Below are 21,782 nucleotides of genomic sequence, written 5' to 3' on the forward strand. Positions count from 1 at the left end.
AATAATATAAGTTAAAATGATCGAAAAAGGGAGTATTTATTTGTTTAAATATTTGGGTGAATAAATAGTGATGAACATGGGTTGGTGACATTTCTGGAGGAGTATCAAGTATGTGTGAACTAGATTCATCAGCATTAATTAGTGTATCTTTTTAAAAAGTAGACGTCATTGGAAAGGCGTATGACCATGGAATACTATATTTTGGCATGCTTTTTTGGTTTCATCTATTTGCGAATTTTTTTTTTATTTCTTTTATGAAAATGAAAGTGTAAGCCATTAATTGTGTATTTATTTGGGTGGCAGTAATCCAGCGGAGCCGAAAACCTCGGCTTTAATTCTTTTATTAATATATATATATATATTATATAATACTCCTTCTGTTCATTTTTATCTGTCATAAAACCTATGTTCGTTTTTATCTGTTATTTTTAAATATCAAAAAACATTTATTATTTTTTTTTCAAGGTTATTCTAACACTATATTCAATTCTCTTCGAGAGAAATGTGATATAAATTAAGAGTAATTTTGGAAAAATAACTAATTTTTTATTAAATTATGTGAAATAACCAAATTTTTTTGTACGTGAGATTCGGTTATTCACGACAGATAAAAATGAACGGAGGGAGTATAAGCCTTCTAATTTTCTCTTTTTTTATTTTATAATAATATACAATTGGTGTAAAATATTTTGTAACAACCACCGTGGTAATAATTGAGTTATTAACATATTTTTACTCCTATACAGGAGATTGAGAGTTCAATGTACACTCAAATGTATGATTAAAATTAAAATTAAGTGAGTGCAGTTATTTGTAAAAAAAAACTTAACTATATTGTTAAAAAAATTAACAGAATATGAATAAATTAAGTATCAAAGATAATGTAGAGTTAATCCCTCAACTCAATTGTGCTTTTGCTTTACATGAGTTGAGGTTCAAATCTATCTCCTCAATAAAATATAAATAATTTATGTAAAAAATTCGGGACTAATCGAGCAAGATTTTTTATTTAAAAAAAATCTGAAAAAATGCATTATTTTTTTTTAAATAATTTTTAACCTTTTATTGTTTCACTTTTTATCTACATCTTCAATTTATTTTTTTTATTTTTTAATATTTACAATCGAAGTAAAAAGTCAAACTAAGCTAGCTGAAATAAATATTTTTTATTTACTTTTATTTTTTTTAGCAAATATATTGTGATAAGAGCAAATAAGAAGTTGACTTGCATTTGATTTATCGGAAAACATGGTCTTGGTTGTATGGTAAGGCAGTTCACCAACATCAGAAAAATAAACTTTTCATTTAATAGTTTTCACAAAGTTATTTTATTTTATTTTTCAAAAAAATAGATCTTATTAATTTATAACTTGTCCTACAAAATAATTATTTTATGGAGCAATAATTAATATTTTTTTATTTTTATCATACGTGTAAAAAAACAGTGATTGCTTTTGGCTCTTCTCTCCACCTTACTCAACTATGAGCACTTCCACATTAAAAAAATAGCATAAAATTGAAATGGATTAGACTTAGCCACTTAGGTATCATATTAAATTATTAGTGAGAGATCAAGATGAAAACAAAATATTGACTTTAGTCACACTCAACTTGGCATTAGTCTTTGTAGTTGTTCATTTTTAAATGTGTATATTCATAAGAACATTTTAATACATTATATAATAATAAAAAGAATTCAAAATGATGAATGTGAGTAAAAAAGACAAATTTTAAACATGAAAATTATAAGCTATAATTAACTGTTAATAGTAATTAATAATCATTTAAACTGTCGGTGTTTTATTAATAAATAAAAGTTGTCTCTTAATATAATAACATTACATATAAATATTTATATAATTTATAATTTTTTTATAATTTTTGACCAAGTATAGTTAGGTAAAGAAACACATCGAAAATATTATATATGATCAAATTAAGGATGGTCCGTCATCGCATGCATGCGTCTCGTAATAATATGGAGTGAAACTTAGATAATTTTAAATGAGATTTTCCTAGCAAATTCTTACTAGTAAATAATTTTTGACAACTTTAAAAAAATTTATTAGAATATATTTAGTATATATATATTATTTATTATTTGAGATGTTTTATTTATTATTATTAAGTAATATTTATATTTAGCAATAAATTGTTTTGTATGATTAGTACTTGAACACTAATCTGATTATTTTGTATATATATATTTGCTCTCATATGAACCACAGTTTTTAATGCACGGATTATAATTTGTCGTAACTGAATAATACAATATAAACTTAATTTTAAAAATAAATAATATCATACCACTTTTCAAACTCTTTTTTGTTTCTAATACATTGAGTCTTTATATTCAATTCTGGAATTTATCCCTTAGCTGCCCACTTATTTATTTCTGACATATATTTTTTCATTTTTATTTCCCAATATATATATGGATATATTATTTTTATTATTTTCAATTACGAAGTACATTTTTAGGGTTTTTAATTCTATGTGTTACGAAAGACAAAGACATGCACATACTTCAATAGAGTAAATAAGGGTGTCATCTGTGTATATGCGAGCGCTAAAATATTTCACAGACAACTACTACTCATACTTCTAAAATTATACTTTCATTTATAATTCGAACTCGTCAGTATTTGTAAAGTGTTCTAATGAGAATCTGATTACTAATAAACTATTTGATCTTTAGTTTTAACTTAATTTTTACAAATCAGGCGTTGTTATGTCGGTAAATTTGTAAAAAAAATAATAATAATAATTTAAGTATACATATAAAATTTAAATTTAAAATCTTTTAAGTCACTGTGGTTTATCTAAAAAATTTTTTAAATTTTATTTTAGTAAATAAAACTAGTAGTTGTGTATTAATCACACAACCCCACCATCCTTTTTTGCCACATGTCACCCATCTAACAATGTCCATCCATCCATCCATCCATCCATCCAACCACCATCACACCTACACTTCATTGATGATGCATCATCATCATCATCATCTTCTCCAAAATTTCCCATTATTCCACCACCTCCAAACATCACCCTCAAAAAAATAAAATAAAATAAAATAAAAATAAAAATAAAATAAAATAAGTCCACATCCCCACAAAACCAACCCAAACCAACTCACACTTCTCCTCTTCATCCTTTCTCTTTCCCAAATCACCATCTTCTGTTCTTCTTCTTCTAATTGTTCTAATGAATCATCATCTTCATCACCATCTTCATCACCATCATCACCACCGTCCATTTCTCAGTTTTTCACTATAGTCCCTCAAACTTCTTTTATTTCTCTAAACACCACTCTAATGGCGAGCCCAGGATCTTGGACGCCATTAGAGAACCCTCCTCCTCCTCCTCCTCCTCCCCTCCCCCCATCGACAACTGCTCACAGGGCATCTGTGGCTCGCGCTGCTTGCAGTTCTGCACTCGCGTCTACCTCCCCACTCCGCCCACCTTCGACGACGATGACTCTGGTGGCAACTCTGGCCTCTCACCGCTTGTTATAGCTGTGATCGCTGGCGTGCTTGCGAGCTTGTTTCTTCTTTGCTGTTATCTCATCCTTTCCAAGCGCCGCCGCCGACAACTAGCACGGTGGCGGCACCGGCCTGATGTTGTGGCGGATGAAGAGATCGCGGCGGAGGCGGCAAGGAGGGAGCCAGCGGCCGCCGGAGATGGGCTTGATCAGACGTTGATTAATAGGATCGCCGCGTGTAAGTATCGGCAGAGCGAGGGGTTGGTCGGCGGGACTGATTGCTCGGTTTGCTTGACGGAATTTCAGGAAGGTGAGAGCTTGCGGTTGTTGCCTGAGTGTACCCATGCTTTCCATGTTGCTTGCATCGATACTTGGTTGAAGAACCACTCCAATTGCCCGATTTGCCGTTCTAACATCGTCTGGATGGCGTCGGCTGAGGAGAGAGTCGTGGTTGTGGAGAATCCGGGAAGAGCTCGAGGAGCAGGAGGAGGAGGAGGAGGAGGAGAGACGAATTTGAGGAGCAATGGGAATGTATAAAGCTTCTGATTCTCCTTCTTGTGAGGTATGTACTTGTACTTGTTCTTGATTGGAGAGAAAAAAAAATGTCAATAAAAAAAAAGATCATCTTTTGACATTAAAAATTAGTAGATATGTTGTATTTCTTGATGGTAATATGTATAGAAAGCAGAAGGGGGAGGAGAAGGAGATGATGACTGGAAGGTATATAGCCATGGATTGGATAATTGATGGTTTTTCATTGTGTTTGAATGCTATTTCTTTGCTTTGAATGTTTGGATATAATGGTTTTGTTTGAGAATTGGATTGGATTTGGAGTTGCCCCTTGTGCATTATTGATGCATTGATTCATTTTGTGTTGCTTGAAGATGCATTGCAATTGTTTGTTGGAGTTTCATGTGTCTTGTTTGAATGAGAAATTCCTCATCTTGAGTTCCAAAATAGCTCACTTGTTCTGCTAGTTTGAGCTATGTGCATTGCTCTTGCATTTGTATAGAATATATGTACATTGTTCTTGTTTGTTTGCTTGCTTGCTTTGCTTGTTTAATGGAGTTGTTAATATTATATACCAAAAGAAAAGGGAAATCTTCATCCTGTGTGTGTTTGAATGATAAATTTCTCAACTCTTCGCTTCGAATTCTCCTTCTCCTTCTATTGTTCCAAAATAGCTCAGTTCTGCCAGTTTGAGCTCTGTTACTCTAGTCTAGAATGCTGTCTTTCCTTGTTGAAGGGTACAATTAATTGGCCCTTTTTGTTATGCTGATGGTTTGCTAAATGCTAGAGGTTCTGATTTCATAAGCATTAAAGAAGTTGTTCCATTCTTGCTCTTACTTGCAGTAAGTAAGCAGGGTAAAGGAAAACATCTAATTTGCTCAGGAGAGGGTTTAATTGCTGTTATTGTTGTGTTTCTAACTAAATGGGACTTCAAACTGCAATTGTGTTAATGTTCTTGCCGCATTTGATTCATTCCGTTCTTGTTCTCAATGATGATATGCAAACAATAGGAAAAATATCTAATTTGATCAGTAGAGTTTCTAATTGTTGTTGTTATTGTTATATTTCCAACTAAATTCGACTAAACGGGACTTTGAATTACATCGACAATTATATCAATGATCTTATGTGTTGCAATTGATTCATTCTAATCTTGTTCTTACAGCTACCTACAATTGTGTCAGTGATCTTATTACATTCAATTCATTCTCATAATATTCTGCTATTTTTGCTGCACAAGATTCGATCCTCTTTGTCTACTGCTGATAAAAATTCGAGCAATTTTTCGCTTAATATGCTTATGAATGAGTTCTTCAGATTTTCTCAATAATTTGGTGTGATTTCCTTTGGTTTCTTCTAAAAAGTCTGCCAGCACTTCACTGATTTGCTTTAAGCTTTTCCTTTTTGATTGTTAAAAGCTGTGAAATCCTGGAGTTTCTGCAGCCGAATTTTTCAATACTATTCTCTGCTTATCTTATCAATATGGAATCCGATCTTTGTTCAATCATTAGGAATTTATTAATTCTATTGATAATTCTCTATTAATTTTGTATTAAAGTCATTGGATGAAGTTGGTAGGTGATTAGAGTTACATCAAGGTAAGTGTGGATTCTGATTGCTGAAAAATCAAAGAGTTTGATTATTTTAAATCTCAGTGTTAATTAATTATGTCTGCATATTAAGACAACAAGCATTGGAATTTAGATAATAATAATAATAATAATAATAATAATAAGATGGATGGTATGCATTGTCATCTTGTATATGGAATCAATCATCAAACATATTATTTCCAACTTTTACTTATTCTTGTGGAATAAAGTAAAAGAATAATTCTTTTTAAAAGAAAGAAAGAAAAAGGAAGAGAGACAGATAACATATTCCAATGTTCCCATTCCATGCCAAATTGGTTTTCCATTAAATTTATTTTGTTATGTATATATATAATAGAACCAATAAAATTTACCAAAGATAATTTAAGAAAAATGAGAATTTTCACAAATTTACAAAGTACTTAATTGTTATAAATGAAGAAAGAAATGCAGCATATTCATTGTCCATTTGACTTTTCTATGCTCCCCATTGAATTTTAATACCAACTTCAATAAAACCAATGGTGGATGATTGCAAACTTCAATTAATTATACACACTTCTTTTCAAAAAGACAAACTATCTTTGTTTTGTTTTTTTTTGGTTTTTTTAATTAAAAAAACTAATAATTTATATTATTTTAAATTATTAGCTACAATTAAACTAGATAGTTTCAAATTTACAAGGGGGTTTTTAGTAAAAATAAAAATTATAAAACAGGATTTTATTTGTAATTTCTGAATTTTCTGGGTGTGTTAATGAAAAAAAAGGAAAAGACGGACTTTTTTATTAGATAGGGCGGGAGAGGACACGGCGCCGACGAGAGAAGACGGGAAGTTCGCCGGAGCTATGTTTACCAATGATCGGCGGCAGGCGGAGCGGACGGGGAGGCACGGAACCCCCAGATCCCAATACCTCCAGGTACTCCCTTTTACTCTATGATTTTGTTTGAGAGCTTTTTGTTAGGGTTTTTGTTTGATTCATTCATGGAATCATATTCCTTTTCAATATTCGGTCAATCGTGAAGTTATTGATGTCATTAGTTGAATATTGATGCTGTTTTGACATCAATTTTTATAATGTGTTTTGTGATCAGGAGCTCGTGACCCAATTTCAGAACACAAACAATGAGGGTGAGTTTGAGTTTTTAGGGCTTTTTTTTTTTCTTTTTAATCATTGTTTATACTTTTCTCAGTATTTTTAACTGTTTTTTGGGGATTACTTCAAGTTTAAAGTTCATTAAAGCTTGTTGTCCAGTAAAAATCCTATTTTTATTGAGTTGTTTTTTAATCCTGTACTTTCTTTTTTCACAATTAAGCTTTCTTGTGTACTTGGTATCATTATGTTGCAGAGGCCAAGGAAAAGATTGTTGCTCATTTGGCTAACTTTGCATATGATCCTTACAACTATGCATTTCTTCGCCAGGTAACACAGTGAAACTATTGCTAGATTTTAGATCGAAATGCTGTCGTCTGACTCTACTTTTATTTTTAACAGCTTAATGTCTTGGAGTTGTTTCTGGATTGCATAACGGAGCCAAATGAGAAGCTTGTTGAGTTTGGGATCGGAGGGATCTGCAATGCATGTGCTGGTTTGTTGCGTGATTTCAATTGCTTTTGGTTTTTTTTCCCATCACACTGATGAATTGATGCATTTGGCTCTCGTTAAATTTCTTATTCTTATGGAAAATTAACTTTTTTCTTTTGGCTCTTGTTTTTTTACCTGATCTTATCTCAACATAAAAGTTGCCATCTATTAGAAGAACATTGATTATATCATTCAGAAATTTTATGAGCTTTTCATATAGCGTTGTCAGCTGTGTATTGCCATTTTTGAGATAGCTTAATCAGCACTAGAAGCAAAGGGACATGTTTTGTAAATTAGAAGATGCCCAAAGAGTCAAATGTATGGGCATATACTTTTGCATGGTCTCTTGTGAGAAAAGAAATGTTTGATTCTGCATTCTCTTTTCGTTTCAATCTATTCCTTGGGTATCTGCACTGACAGAAACCATACATCTTTTATTTGTATAAGAGTAAAGAACTGACTTCATTTGCTTTCTGCAGACCCAGCAAATGCTGCTGTTGTTTGCCAATGTGGCGGGTTACCTTTGGTCATACAATGTTTATCTAGCCCAGCTCGAAACACAGTAAGTATCTGGATTGCAAATTATGTTCTAGATAAGTAAGCTTTTCAGGAATAGAAAATAGTTATTTAAGGGAAATTCACTATTTAATACATAGATTGTGAATCAGGATTGAGGAATGAATAGGAAAATATTGGGCTTTGGAAGCAATCAGAGTACTTATGAGAAACACATGTTTAAATCATAGTAAATTCAGTTTTAATTGTTTGGAGGAGTACTTTTGAGTGGCTTTATGTTTAGTTTATCCTTTTTGGCTAAATGACAGGTGAATTATGCCCTTGGAGCATTGTATTATCTCTGTTATGGATCTTTCAAAGAAGAGATCTTGAAACCCGAAGTTGTGGAACTTATAGAAAAGTATGCGGCAACTGATACTAGTGTGAGTTTCAGAAACCTGGCTAATGCCTTTTTGGATGCGCATGTGAAGCAAAGGTGATACCCCTCGGCAGATTTTATCTTCTTTCAGCAAGTTTTAAACACAATTCACAAATCCGGCTGCAACAATGTTTTCCCTTTTTCCCTTGTCGATGTGAATGAGTTTTGGGTGACCGGGTACAAACTAAGTGATGCTTCATGGAAGAAGTCTGCATGCCTATTCAGTGAAGAACTCAGCAAATCTATTTCTGAGATTGACAGTGCAGAATATGGATTTATTCTCAAATTTCTACGCCAAGGAGGTTATTTATGTGACACGAAGAATTTAATTTCTTGTCAATCATGGTGATAGAATTAGTCATCATAGCGTATATTGATTTTTCTGTATTCTTCCTGTAAAGCATGTGCAGCATGTCCAAATCCTGTTGAGAATTTGATTGTTGTTTCCAATGATAAATTATGTGCATATTGCTTCAGTATTTGAATAAAAATATTGTGTCTGTTGCTCAAGTTGGTTTGAGTTAAAAAAGGCCACAGAATGTTTGGCTGGCTCCTGGCGTTTTTGGTTTGTTGAAGTTGTTTTTATCTATAGATATAAATAACATTATGATTGAATAAACAAAACTGGTTCCATGGTCTAGTGGTCAGGACATTGGACTTTGAATCCAATAGCCCGAGTTCGACTCTCGGTGGGACCTTTGGTTTTAAAAACGTGTGGATCATGCTTACTTTTTTTAATATTTGATGTTTTTCTTAATTCTTTGTATTTACTACAAATTAATTTTTTTTTAGTTTACTGTACTTAAGAAGCATTTTCAACAACGGTTTGTTTTAATCTCATCAACAAAAAAGTAATACAACTATTTCCAATATTATTTTATTTGTGACATAAAATCACAACCACATAAATACAACTCAACAAGTTACTCTCATTCCATTCTTGTTTTATTTGTGACATATAACCCGACATTTAAAAGTACAATTACATGAACACAACTCAACAAGTTTTATTTATATTCTCGATCATTCTTTAGTGCGAGCTCACCTCTCATTAAGAAGGTGTTCCAGGTGGACTAAGACTTTTTTTCGATGCCACTAATTTGTTGACCGAGACTAAGAAACCAAAAATCTTTCCAATAATGATTAGTTTATATATTTAAGAAGGGTAAGAATGGAATAGTTTATATATATATATATATAAAAGATGGGTGTTATAAATAATTCTAAATTATTTATAAAAACCAAGGGATTTGTAAAAAGGCAGGGGTCAATGGCGCATTTGTGACAATGGGACACAGTTGTCATTCTATATTCTTACATAACATTAATTTTTTTCCCATAACATCTCTTATGGGACCCTTGAAAAAATAATTTTAAATTTGTACCATAACACTCATTTGGAATGTGTTGAAATTCTCAATTGTTATAGTGCAATAAATTTTTTATACAAATGAGAGCATGTATAAATATTGAGTTGTCTTTATGTGCTTCTGTTTTTTTTTTTTTATAGAAAAGGTGCTTTTATATGTCGGGCTATATGTTATAGATAAAACAAGAATTAAAATAGTTGTAAATAAAAATGGTTGTAGTACTTTTGGTTGAAATTACTTTAAACTAAAAAAATTAATTTGTAGTAATACAAAGAATTAAGAAAAAAATCGAATATATATATATATATATATATAAATGTTTTTCCAAATAGTCTTGGGTTTTTTTTATAAATATATATATATATATATACATAATTTTTACAAATATATCTGTATTTTTTAATAAATTAGAATATATGGTTAATATATATAGAGAGAGAAAATATTTATAAATTATATTATTTAGCCTTTTTAGTTATTATTTGGTCCCTTTAGTTTTGATTAGTTTCACTGTAATTTTTAATAATATGTTTGTTTTTTTTTAAAAAAAGAAAAATCTAATTTGGTTACCTTATATAGTATAAATAAGACTAGCTAGCATATATAATCTTGAGGTTTTGGAACAATTTTATACTTTAAACCCATTAAATCAATCCAGTCCAAATCAAAACATACAGTTGAATTATTATTTTTTAAAACTATTTAATTATTAACAAAAAGGTGAATAATGACGTCAGCAACCACAACCTCCTGATCCATACAATTAAGAGCAACACCAATTGAGCTAATATGGAATTAACCATTAATCATTAACCATGTCCATTTCCATTAATCTTTAGTGTAAGTGTGACAGATATATAAATTAACCCCAACAGAGAGAGATTCATCATTCATGTGCTTTCTTCGCAGCAAAGCAAAGCTTCAAACTTGTTCAAACTTAATTTCTCCAATGGCCACCATAAGACATCACTCATTTTTCAGTGAAAACAACAACAGCCCTGAAGGGAGCTATGCATCATCCATAGCCTTCCTTTCTCTCAACCTAGGAGTGCTTGCAATTGTAACCTTCATTTTACTGTTGGTACTTGTATGCATATTATTCAGAAAAATGAGATTCAACGCATGGACTCACGATGCAATCCCAATGACGGGTCTATTGGTACACAGATCACCGATAGAGCTCTCACCGAGTGGTGAGAGTTCGATTCTCAGCTGAGGGCACATTTCTGGGAGTTATGAATAGTGGTTGTGTACGAGTGGCTCCCTAAGCCCACGTGAGCGATCTCGTCCCTCACTGCTCCACCCTGCTCATGCACGTCCCCTGGGCTCTACCTGGGCTCGCCCGCTCCTCTTCCCAAAAAATGACGGGGATCCCAATGGCAATGGGGGTGCGTGAAGGTCCGGGGATCCCAATGGCAGATATGCGTGAAGGTTCTTCCGGTGCTCAGGGACCCGGTCTCGTTATCCGTTGAGAGTGCACTCTCTCTCTCTCCCTCGATCTCCTAGTTATCTATTATTATATATATGATTTGCTGTGTATGTACGTGCTGTGTGCTGTGTGTACGTGTGGACTCGATCTCTCTCTCTCTCTCACTCTTATCTCCTACTCCTAGTTCAGTAGTTTGTTATCTATCATGCATATGATTTGCTGTGTGGATTTTATTATTATATATATGATTTGCTGTGTATGTATGTGCTGTGTGTACGTGTGGACTCTCTCTCTCTCTTTCTCCTTCTCCTAATTCAGTAGTTTGTTATCTATCATGCATATGATTAATTTGCTGTGTGGATTTAATTAATTTCTCTCCCGGCCTCATTGTAATTTTCATAATATCATGCCATGTGAGGTACGTATGCTCTGTGTTTGGAGATATATATTTGATGTGAGTTTTAGACAAAATTAAGGTAGAAAATGATACGTAGTGTCAGCCAAAGTGCATGCATGCATGCATGCATGCAAGCTGATTAATCAACACATGCAGTTTAATTACTTGATTCATTAATTCAGAAAGACTCATGCTCTGAACAAATTAAGGAGGAATTGAAGATGATCAGAATAAGTGTACCAACTAAATTGCAAATAGATTTCATCAAATGATGAACCATATATATATAATTAATTAATCCTACCCTGGCCTGATGGAGCTAGACTGTTCAATATTTTCATCAATCTCTTGAGTTTACTCAATTAGTGTGGTGTGGTGTGGTGTGGTGTACCTGTCACTGTTAGAAGTTAGAACCATTCACAAGGTTTGCAGTTTGCACCCAGTCCAGAAATTGAATCAAAACTACCAAATTAAACTCAGAGAATATTTATCAGATCGATCAGTCTGGAACTTGAAGATGGTCTTGAGTGATCACACCCCCGTTAACGTGTCTGGAAAAATGAAGCCTTTCTCTATCCTCCTTAATTTGCATATATTTGGAACATCATATCATATCATCCTCTGAAGCTGTAACAGTGCATATAGAATTTCAGAAGTGACTTTTGTACTGTCTTTTGTTTTTAATTCAAAGTGGTTTATCCATAAATCAGAAGTGGCTGGTACGTATTAATTGCAGATGAACGTGCAGTATAGACATGTGAATATCTATTCTGATAGCAGAAACAATCCACTACACCATTACACCAATACATTATACATGGTGTGCTGGAAAATTTTAACAAGGGGCCGGTGATATGTATTTATTTATATCAAACCATATATGTACATGTTGGACCCAAATCAACCCACAAACATTTTCTTAGAAAACACATAATAAATTAAGAGGGAAAATTCACTGAATTTGTTCTAACAACCTGAAGAAAAACACACACTAAAACATTCTAGATCTGTTCTATATATTCTCTCACTGGGAAAAAAAAACACACACAACAGTAAATTAAACAAAACATTGAACTAAACCAAACTTGATTAGTCAAACCCAACACGTGTCTTTCTGGTTCTCTGAACCGCTTAAGCCTTTGCTTGACTGGAACTAAACCCATTGCATCAGATCCTCTAATCTCCACCGTCCGTTCCCTTTCTCATCTTCTCATCTTCTCATCAAGCTTTGCCTAGAACTTAAACCAAGATCCCTGATGATTTCCATCTCCACCATCCATTCATTCCCTCCCAACTCATCAACAAACTAACTGAATTTTCACAGTTTCTTCAGAAAACACTTCAGAGCTGCTGCATCCATCTACTGCAATCTTCTCTTCAATCACAACTCAACAGTACGAACACAGACTTTTGTTTTTTGTTTTGTTTTTTTAATCTTTAGATCAGTAGTATATTTAAAAAAAAAAAAACAAGTGCATAATATATAGGGAATTAGGAGGTATGTTACATACATAGATTAAGGCAATTATTCTACTAATCTACTATTCTATCGTGAAAGTAATATAAGATGATAGAGCCCCAAATGGCGAATAATTCAAGTGATCAATCATAAAAGTCTGATCAAAGCCACTAGTAGCTGATAAAGGTTTGAGTCATTGTTTGTTTTGGCACCCTAAAGAAAAAATAAATAAATCAGTAAGTATTCATTTTGGCCCCTCCATCCAACATGGACATTAACTTGGCCATTGCCATTGCATATTTGCATGAGTCCACATTGGACAGAGAAACCAAAATGAACAAATTCTTGTGGGCCCAAACAAACATTTTTATTTTTTATTTTTCACTTCAGGGGTCAAAACAAACAATAGTGTCTACAAGTGGCTTTAACCCCAAATATTATTAAACAATGGGACATTAAACAATGGGATGATCATAGAAGACCAGATCTTGCATGCCATTGACCATAATTCATTATATCTTCTGTGCTCAAGTCCAAGTGGAGGAAGCTAGGGTTGTAAACGAGCCGAGCCAAGCTTTGCCTTGTTCAAGTTTGGCTCGTTACTATTTAATCAAGTTCGAGCTCGAGCCGAGCTTTCTTCGAGCTTCATTTTTCATGTTCAAGCTTGGCTCGTTACTATTTTAACCAAGCTCGAGCTCTAATCGAGCTTATTTCGAGCTTTACGCTCGTTCTCAACTTGTTAAGAAAATTCGAAGCTTAGACTTGGCTTATTAGCTTAATTAAGGCTTGACTATTTTTTTATATTCTATTTTTTTATTTAGTAAATTATCATTTAAAGCTTATTTAATGAATCATTATCAAGTGTGACTCAACTCAATTTGAGTTTGAAGATCATTTTAATAAAGGAATAATTTAAGCTTGTTTATGGAATCATTAAGGTTTGAGTTCAAGGTTGTTAAAATCTTCATTAAATAAGTTAACAAATAATTACAATAATAACAAAATAAACATTGTGATGTAACTATCTATAAATATTTTTTTTTTTGTAATATTATTAACGATTCTGTAAATAACCTTGTTCATGACACTATAAATGATTATATTAATGATTATTACAAATAAAATTGTAAATGATACTATAAATGAGCTTTTAATTATACAATAAATGAGTTGTTCACAAGATTTAATGAGCCAAACTTGGTAATGTTCAAGCTTGGCTCGTTTATCTTACGAGCTCATTTAACTTAATGAACTAGCTGACCCGAGTTTTTAACGAGCTGAGCCTTCTAATAGTAGTTTAGAGCCCTATATGTGTGACTCAAATTGACTATAACAACATAGTCACATATACACCTTAATATACATACACACACACACACACACACACACACACACACACACACACACACACACACATATATATAAATGAGCTCATAACCGAGCTTGTTCATCAGCTGTGTTCGCGAGCTAAAACGAGCCAAGCTTTCAGCTGCTCAAGCTTGGCTCGTTTATTAATCGAGCATGAAAATGATGTTCAAGCTTGGCTCGTTTACAAGATGAGTTGAATACGAACGAGCCCTTATCGAGCCGAACACCGAGCCGCTCACGAACGGCTCGGCTCAAATACACCCCTAGAGGAAGCTTCACAAGGATATAGGCACTTAATATTTAAATAAAATATGTGGCAATCTGATCAATATGTTTAGGTTAGGATACTCAACCACATGTGTGGTACCACTAGGCCATTATGATAACCAACGTTGATTAAGCAAGACATAAAACTCCTAGTTCCACCCTTCTCACACAAATGTAGTGCACAACAATGAAGAAATAGCATATCGAGCTTCCAATAAAAAAATGTAAGATTTGTGATAAACTCATATTTTATCCTATGTTTGATGCGCACCAGATAAGTCATTGGATAGTATTTTGTTATCTTATTTTGCATTTAAAGTGGACCGGATAATGACGTGTTTCTATCTTGACTCTCCCAGTAGGGATTTGTAATCATATGACTGCGAGGATAAAGTGGGTTAATAGGACAACACTATCATATTCTATCGGCTCATCAAATAAAAAGATATTAGCATGATATGATACGATAGTCTATCTTATCGTATTTTCCTTATCATATCCACCAAACGGCCCTTATTTCTCTAGCCAAATATTTTTTTGAATTGATTTTGATGTGAAAGATTCTCAAATTTATTTATTTATTTTGCTTCATGTACAGATTCTAAGTTGTATTTTCTTGTATTACCTATAGGTTATATAATTTTTAATAATTTTATAGAAACTGTAATAAATATACCGATAAGTAAATTATAAGGAAAAGTTTAAAAAAGTTAATTTTAAATCTATAAATATATATATTATAAAGATTAATTCTGTCTAATTACATATAATTTATATCATATCATACTATTTTTTGGTCCATTTCAAACATAAAATAGGATAATCGAATATTCTCCGATGGGTGCACATTAAACACTTGATAAGATGTGATTTTATCATGTTCATATCCCTTTCTACCTTTATCGAATCATCATATCTTATCCGTTTTTATCCTATTCTATTTACAAATGGGCCTTAACTGTTTATATTGTACTATGTTCTTATAAGCGAATCAAATGAACCCTAAAACTGTGTTTCTTCAGTTTATGATTAATAACCCACTTTGTTGACGGAGTTGGCTTTTCATGAACAATGTCCCAAATGTGCCTAGACAAAGCGCATAGTTCCATGAGCAAAAAGGCCTAATAACCAATCCACCACTGGGCGGGTAAATTTTTGAGCAGGTCACTATGTTATAGTCGATTTTCATTTTGATCATTGTGTTTCCATTTGTATTTTTTTTGTCATAATGTATTGATTTCTTTTCCTCGGAAGGTCACTCATGGAATTCCAGCCAATTTTGATTGATGTGGCAGCCGGAGACAGCAGGAGATGCCACGTCACATTATATAAAAGTGTTTTCACATCCCAGCTGACTGGACATGTCAGCCTTGTGCCATGTCATATTATCTTAACCATGTCATCATCCCTGTCAGCTTGGCATCGAGCTGATGTGTCCTTTCCAGCTGGGATAGAATAGTCTTTAACATAATGTGACATGGCATCTCCGGCTGCCACATTAATCAAAATTGATAGGAATTCCATGAAAAGAAATCAATACATGATGATAAAAAAGATACAAATTGAAACACAGTGACTTCCTCAAAATTTTACCCACCACTAGGCTTACTCCTAATACGTAGATTCCCAGCCAATTTATACCACATCTAGAGAGAACATAAGACTATCGACAAAAGTCAAAATAGTTAGTTGGTCAAATGAGTCTTTTTGTAAGATGGCTTATGTGAATAACCTAAATTTTAGGAGCAATTTGTACTTTCGATTCATTGTTCTAAAACTTGTATCAGTAATCTACTGATTCTTATTTGTATCTTTTAAAATTTGTTGACAGCCATATAAGGAAGCTACACTGCTATATCAAAAGATATTATTTTTAATGTCACAAGATTATCACAAATCTTAAAAGATTCAGGTGTATCACATTGGAGTATTCTTACAAATCTTGAAAGATACCGGTGTATCATATTGGAATATTGACACGCGGAGTTATTCATGCTCTATATATATAGAAATTGAGTTTTCTAGGAAAACTTGTAACAAAATAACAAATATGGAATGCAAATTGTGGTTCGTTGTGATGATCATAGGGCTTTCTCTCATTGTCTTTGACAATGAAGTCCTGGCAACCATGCCGAAGGTAGTATTCTACCCACTTTTTTCCCTCATTTGTTCACTTATTTACGTATTGAATTATTTCTAAAATTTGATAAACCAGTAATGCATGTGATAAATGAAAAGTACAAATTTATACCACAATACATTTCTTCTTATGCATATAACAGCTTGTCCATAAATATGTAAAAATGACTAATTGTTAATATTTCATTGCATGCAGTTTTAAGTTTTTTTTTCAACATACAAAATGATCCAACATATTTATGAAAAAAAAAAAAGATTAATTTTATTTATTTTGCTTTATCAGAAAATAGTTAAATAATTTAATCTGAGGAATGTGGAGAAGTCATGCAGTAGCGGTGAATTTAACATTTTCATAATTTTTTTTAGTTGATTCTTGGTCAAAGAGATATACAAATGAATAATGGTAATTTATAAGCTACATATCCGAACAAACCGACTGTTGAGTTTCCGCTGAAAGCCTTACCTCTTCTTTAATGTCATAGAAGTTAATCTAGAAAATTGTTTTGAGCTAAAAGGCTGCATTAATGAGAATTTGGGCTTTAATAGTTGACAGTGGGCACCACATGATTAACTGACAAAGGCAAAATAATAGTGTGTATGTTATAAGAAAAATATATTTATATTTCTTTTCATAACTGATATATTTACTAGTATGTAAAAATATTGGCAGAGACAAATGATGAAACAGTCTTTATTGTGGAATGAGAGGTTCATCAATCAAAATTCTATTTCAGAGAATGATGAAGTAGATGATTCAATTGACCATGTAAGTTATTGGACTTGAAATTCAATACGATTTTTCATACTCTCAAATATCATCAGGAGTAAATTATAATCAAATGCATAATCTTCTGAAAGTAAAAAAATAAAATAAAATCTTATTTAATTTTATAAAATATGAAAAAATATGTTTGGTGATAATCTTACTCTATTTTATTCTAACCTATATTGATTTATTTGATCAATGATTTATTTTTATTGAGAAATGAACAAACTAGTTAACATCATCTTGTATCATTTTTGTTGGATTTCTCAGCTTTTTTATTTTTTATTTCAAGATTTTGCAATAATGTCTGCGTTTCCATAACTTCCTCAATTGTTTACAAAACTATTTATGATTTTACATTTTGCAAAGATACAAATTTTCTTCAAATTCATAATATATATTATATGTAGTATTATATAGTATTGCTATTTCAAAAAGAGGCATGGATAAATCAAGGACATCAAATTAGCAATATATATAGGCTTAAAAAAAAGTTTTGGGTCTTGAAATTGACCATAGGGCCATAAAATATATCAATATATTATTTTTTTAATTATTACTTTTGTATTTTATAGTGGGCAATTTACAAGGCTCCAAGTGGTAACGGTCAGAAGCGTTATGGGGCTATGGCAACTGTTTCTGTTTATGAGATTCCAGAAATTAAAGTTTCCCAATTTAGCTCGGCTTGCATTTGGATTGTTAATGGAGATGATGGCCCAAAAGAAAATTTAAATATCATAACGACTGGGTGGACGGTAAGTTCATATTTAATTTAATTTTTTTTACCATATATGCCTAAGCCATTCCTCCATTTTTTTCATCACTCTAAAGAAAATATGTTGATAAAAAAAAAGTTATTGTAATATTATATTTCTATGAGGTTTTGCAAAATTAAACTTGTGTTTCTCAAGTATAAGTGTTAGTTACAGGTTCACTTGTAAATTATTCTTCATTCTCAGGTATATCCAGATCTATATAATGATACTCGGCCCCATTTATTCACAGATTGGACGGTAAAGCTTAAAATTTGTTCTTTTATATGATATATATAAATATCGTGGACATGTATTAATTCTTTTCCTTTTTGTATTAATTTTTGACAAATAGAGAGATGGATATCAAACAGGTTGCTATAACACTCAATGCTCGGGATTTGTGCTTGCTAATAAGAGTAAAATAGTTCCAGGAAGTCCTATTGATCAAGTTTCGGTTTATGGCGGACCACAATATAATATAACACTAAAAATCTATAAGGTATATTTGTACGTATCATTATTTTTATTGAGTGAATTCATGCATATACACCATTTCACTTTCCCTCTCAACAACCATGTAGTTTTAAGGCCATGTTTATAATGTTTCCTCCTATATGTTCACAATATTCTACCCTTTCTACATTGAAAGTTGGATTATCCTCAACGTGGTATATTTGAAAGAATAACCAATAGAATTTGTCATTATCAAAAAGGTTTTTTTTTTTTTTTTTTGCTAGCATTAGTTGCAAAATTTTATGAAATTAATCTTTTAACAGGAATCTACTTCTGGAAATTGGTGGTTATATTATGGATCATCTGGTCACCATGATGAATTAAATGCAGTAGGTTACTGGCCGAGTTCTCTTTTCACTACTTTGGTGGATAATGCATCTCAAATGCATTTTGGTGGAATGGTCTCCTATCATAAAGATGAGCACGGCCCTCCAATGGGCAGCGGTCACTACCCAGATGAAGGAGAAGGCAAAGCAGCAGCTTTCTATAGAATCCAAGCCGTGGATAAAATTGGAAATGTGTATGACTTTGAAGATGACCTAAATGCCGCAGAGGATAAAAGAGAATGCTACCGTGTTAGTGAATTTAGGGACGAAAGTTTTTTCTATGGTGGCCCTGCTCATTGTATTAACTAGAAATATATATTTCTTAAAATATCTTTAAATAAAATTTATGAATATTTAGCTGGTGCTTAAATATGATTTAGTTTATATTTGAATTAAGATGTCAACTCATTCTTTATGAATACCCTCATTGAGCAAAAAGAGGTCATTTTTTGTTGTTATTTTTGCTGTTGGGTAATATCGCAAAAATCAAATAACATTAAAAGGGCATGCGGAAGCAATAATATATTTGCGATATATATTCTAATTGTTTTAATGAGCACCGTAATTTAAATAAAAGGCCTAGAAAATTACCTCTTGATGATTTTCTTTTTTTTGATGCGCCGAACTTATCTCTCGGATTGTCGTAGATCTCCTAGCGCCGAACGAAAGTTCCACGCCTCTAGATCACACGCTGGAATTAAGAGACGATCTTCTCTTCTTCTCCAAATAGCGGCTAGGGTTAGAGAGGAAGAGAGAGCTAGGGGATTTTCTCACTAGAGAATTAATTGAGTTCAGTCTATAGTTGGAGAGGAGTCATATTTATGAAAACTTCATAAAACATGATAAACATTATTCAATTATGAGTTCTATTCGAAATATGAACCTTCATAATATGATAAACATCATTCAATCATGAAGTTCTATTCAAAATATGAACCTTCATAATATGATAAACATTACCATAGAAGTCCTATTAGAAATATGAGTCCTAATCTAACTAAAACCACTTTTATCTTTGAGTCCTCATAATTTTGATTATCTATTCGACTCCATCGAATTTAAATCAAAATTTAAACTTAAGACAAAAACCCTAGACTAATTTACAATTTCACTCATCCCATGAAGTAAAATTATAAATTGACAATTTTATCCCTGTACTCAAAACAAGACTGATTCTTTATCCCTTTAAGCGTGACTCCCTAGGTTCGTTCCGATTGGCAATGGGAGGATACCAAAGGACGTGGGTGACACCTAGCCAGCCCCGTGGCCCCACGTCGTAGCCCAATTGAACACGAATGAGTAGATCATTACGAACCTTTCCGATTATGATTACCATATGTGTATAAACCTTTCGTTCTTGTATCCCAACCGAGTGAGAGCCATGGTAATTGTCAAACTCACTGAACTCGATCGCATGCAAATAACTATAGTGGGGTGAGATTACCAAACTACTATTTGTGTCCCACACGATTAGTTTGACTGCCTTGGCCAAGGTCTTCTAATCTCACATACTTATAGTCGCATAGGATACTGACTCGTTTACTTCCGAGAGAACGAATTTCTTCTTGGTGATCACTCACAACTGCTACCTGCCCGACATAGTCGCACTTTGAGGTCGGCCCTACCAAAAGGTGAACTGAGCCTAACAACTCTAGTAACAGACTAGACGTCACAAGTACATTGTGATCATGATACCTCAGGTCTAAGGTCCACTCATATGATCATAACCAACAATCCCAATCATTGACTGTCAAAGAGTAAAACCCATGTGATTGGATTGTTGCGAGTCATGTTCGAATACACCAATTCCCAATGATGTATTTATGACATATGCTCCCACTATTCCATAGTGTTCAACTAGCACTCTTTGTCAAAGTATATGTCATACAAATCCTTACGAACCTTTAACGCCCAATTAAAGATTCTCTAATTTGCGAACTATTTAAGTGTATAAGTACCAAACCCTTCTAGTGATCTTCTCTTTATCCCACAAAGAGTAGAAGGTTTAACTTGATACATATGGACTATGATATTCAAAACTAATTATGATGCCATCACAAGATTTATATGAACATCAAAATATATGCCTATTTAATAAGAATAAGAATGTATAATACAAATGAAATGCCCTAATACAAGTATCCTCGTTGGCATTCGAGGGCATAATCCTAACAATTTTTGCGTGTGTTTGGCCATTAATATTCTTCTGAGAGAATGCAGGCAAAGGTAGAGCGTAGAATACAATTTGACATAAGTCTTCTAGACTATTGCTATACATCAATTTAGCTATGGACATAGGCTAGTATTCTTGTGCCAAGGTGTTTTAATGAACATGAAGCTAACTAGAAACTATAAATGTACCTAGGTCTAATCTACCTGTGTGTATTATTCACTCTCATTGTTGAGTTTGTGGTTTTGCAGATGAATTGTCCGCCAATCATAGGCAAAGAGGGATCCATGAAACCCATTGAAATAACCATACCCACTCAAGAGGGATTTTGATAATATAATGAACTTATTCTCAATTGTTCTCAAATATTTTTTTCCTATAGTTAGCCCCTCCAATCATTATATTATATATTTTGTGATATGCTAAATATTTGTAATCAATGTATATTGGGACCAAAATATTTTGCCTTCTATCTTTAGATCTCTACCATCTTTAGATTATTCTTATAATGTATAAAATAGGATCCTATGTATTGTATTCATCTATCAATGAAAAATACAAGCCTTTTACATATACCTTCATTAGCTTACTTTCATGGTATCAAGAGCCCACGCTTAGATACCTTTCCCCTCCACACTCCTCAATCATATGACCCAATCACACCAATTATACATGTCACACCCTATCCCGCAGGATTGGCACGTGACAACTGCTAAGATA

General features: G+C 32.7%; 3 protein-coding genes and 1 non-coding gene across 5 annotated transcripts; all 4 read left to right on the forward strand.

Annotated features, from left to right (window-relative positions):
* Positions 1 to 3,208: 3,208 nt before the first annotated feature.
* Positions 3,209 to 4,295, forward strand: LOC120262103 (RING-H2 finger protein ATL52-like; the record flags this gene model as incomplete). The annotated part of the gene is made up of 1 exon (XM_039270163.1): positions 3,209 to 4,295. A coding segment is annotated over one exon (810 nt), but the record flags the coding sequence as incomplete, so codon positions are not given.
* Positions 4,296 to 6,322: 2,027 nt separating this feature from the next.
* Positions 6,323 to 8,579, forward strand: LOC120272755 (armadillo repeat-containing protein 7). Of its 2 annotated transcripts, none has more exons than XM_039279588.1 (6): positions 6,323 to 6,503; positions 6,679 to 6,715; positions 6,934 to 7,007; positions 7,080 to 7,167; positions 7,649 to 7,731; positions 7,994 to 8,579. In XM_039279588.1, exons 1-6 carry the CDS (start codon positions 6,432 to 6,434, stop codon positions 8,162 to 8,164), a joined length of 525 nt encoding a protein of 174 aa, XP_039135522.1. In that variant the 5' UTR covers positions 6,323 to 6,431; the 3' UTR covers positions 8,165 to 8,579. The 2 variants fall into 2 exon arrangements, with proteins under 2 accessions (XP_039135522.1, XP_039135519.1); XM_039279585.1 differs by having other exon boundaries at positions 6,324 to 6,503; positions 7,080 to 7,173.
* Positions 8,580 to 8,729: 150 nt separating this feature from the next.
* On the forward strand, positions 8,730 to 8,801 carry TRNAQ-UUG. Its single transcript has one exon. It is a non-coding gene; the product is annotated as a tRNA-Gln (tRNA).
* A 7,642-nt stretch (positions 8,802 to 16,443) lies between these two features.
* LOC120262112 lies at positions 16,444 to 19,201 on the forward strand. The gene is made up of 6 exons (XM_039270173.1): positions 16,444 to 16,530; positions 17,203 to 17,298; positions 17,874 to 18,053; positions 18,258 to 18,311; positions 18,406 to 18,552; positions 18,830 to 19,201. The coding sequence occupies exons 1-6, from the start codon at positions 16,444 to 16,446 to the stop codon at positions 19,199 to 19,201; spliced, it is 936 nt and encodes a 311-aa protein (XP_039126107.1).
* The last annotated feature ends 2,581 nt before the right edge of the window (positions 19,202 to 21,782 follow it).

The sequence above is a fragment of the Dioscorea cayenensis genome, chromosome 1 (assembly GCF_009730915.1).
Source record: "Dioscorea cayenensis subsp. rotundata cultivar TDr96_F1 chromosome 1, TDr96_F1_v2_PseudoChromosome.rev07_lg8_w22 25.fasta, whole genome shotgun sequence".
In the NCBI taxonomy this organism is placed as follows: Eukaryota; Viridiplantae; Streptophyta; class Magnoliopsida; order Dioscoreales; family Dioscoreaceae; genus Dioscorea; species Dioscorea cayenensis.

What these genes read in the sequence shown, in the direction of transcription:
- LOC120262112 (XM_039270173.1), top strand. Translation starts at nt 16,444, where the DNA reads ATGGAATGCAAATTGTGGTTCGTTGTGATGATCATAGGGCTTTCTCTC. An exon ending in TCCTGGCAACCATGCCGAAG is followed by an intron (nt 16,531 to 17,202) that starts GTAGTATTCTAC and finishes AAATATTGGCAG; the next exon opens with AGACAAATGATGAAACAGTC. An exon ending in TAACACTAAAAATCTATAAG is followed by an intron (nt 18,553 to 18,829) that starts GTATATTTGTAC and finishes ATCTTTTAACAG; the next exon opens with GAATCTACTTCTGGAAATTG.
- LOC120272755 (XM_039279585.1), top strand. Translation starts at nt 6,432, where the DNA reads ATGTTTACCAATGATCGGCGGCAGGCGGAGCGGACGGGGAGGCACGGA. An exon ending in GATCTGCAATGCATGTGCTG is followed by an intron (nt 7,174 to 7,648) that starts GTTTGTTGCGTG and finishes TGCTTTCTGCAG; the next exon opens with ACCCAGCAAATGCTGCTGTT. An exon ending in CTAGCCCAGCTCGAAACACA is followed by an intron (nt 7,732 to 7,993) that starts GTAAGTATCTGG and finishes GCTAAATGACAG; the next exon opens with GTGAATTATGCCCTTGGAGC.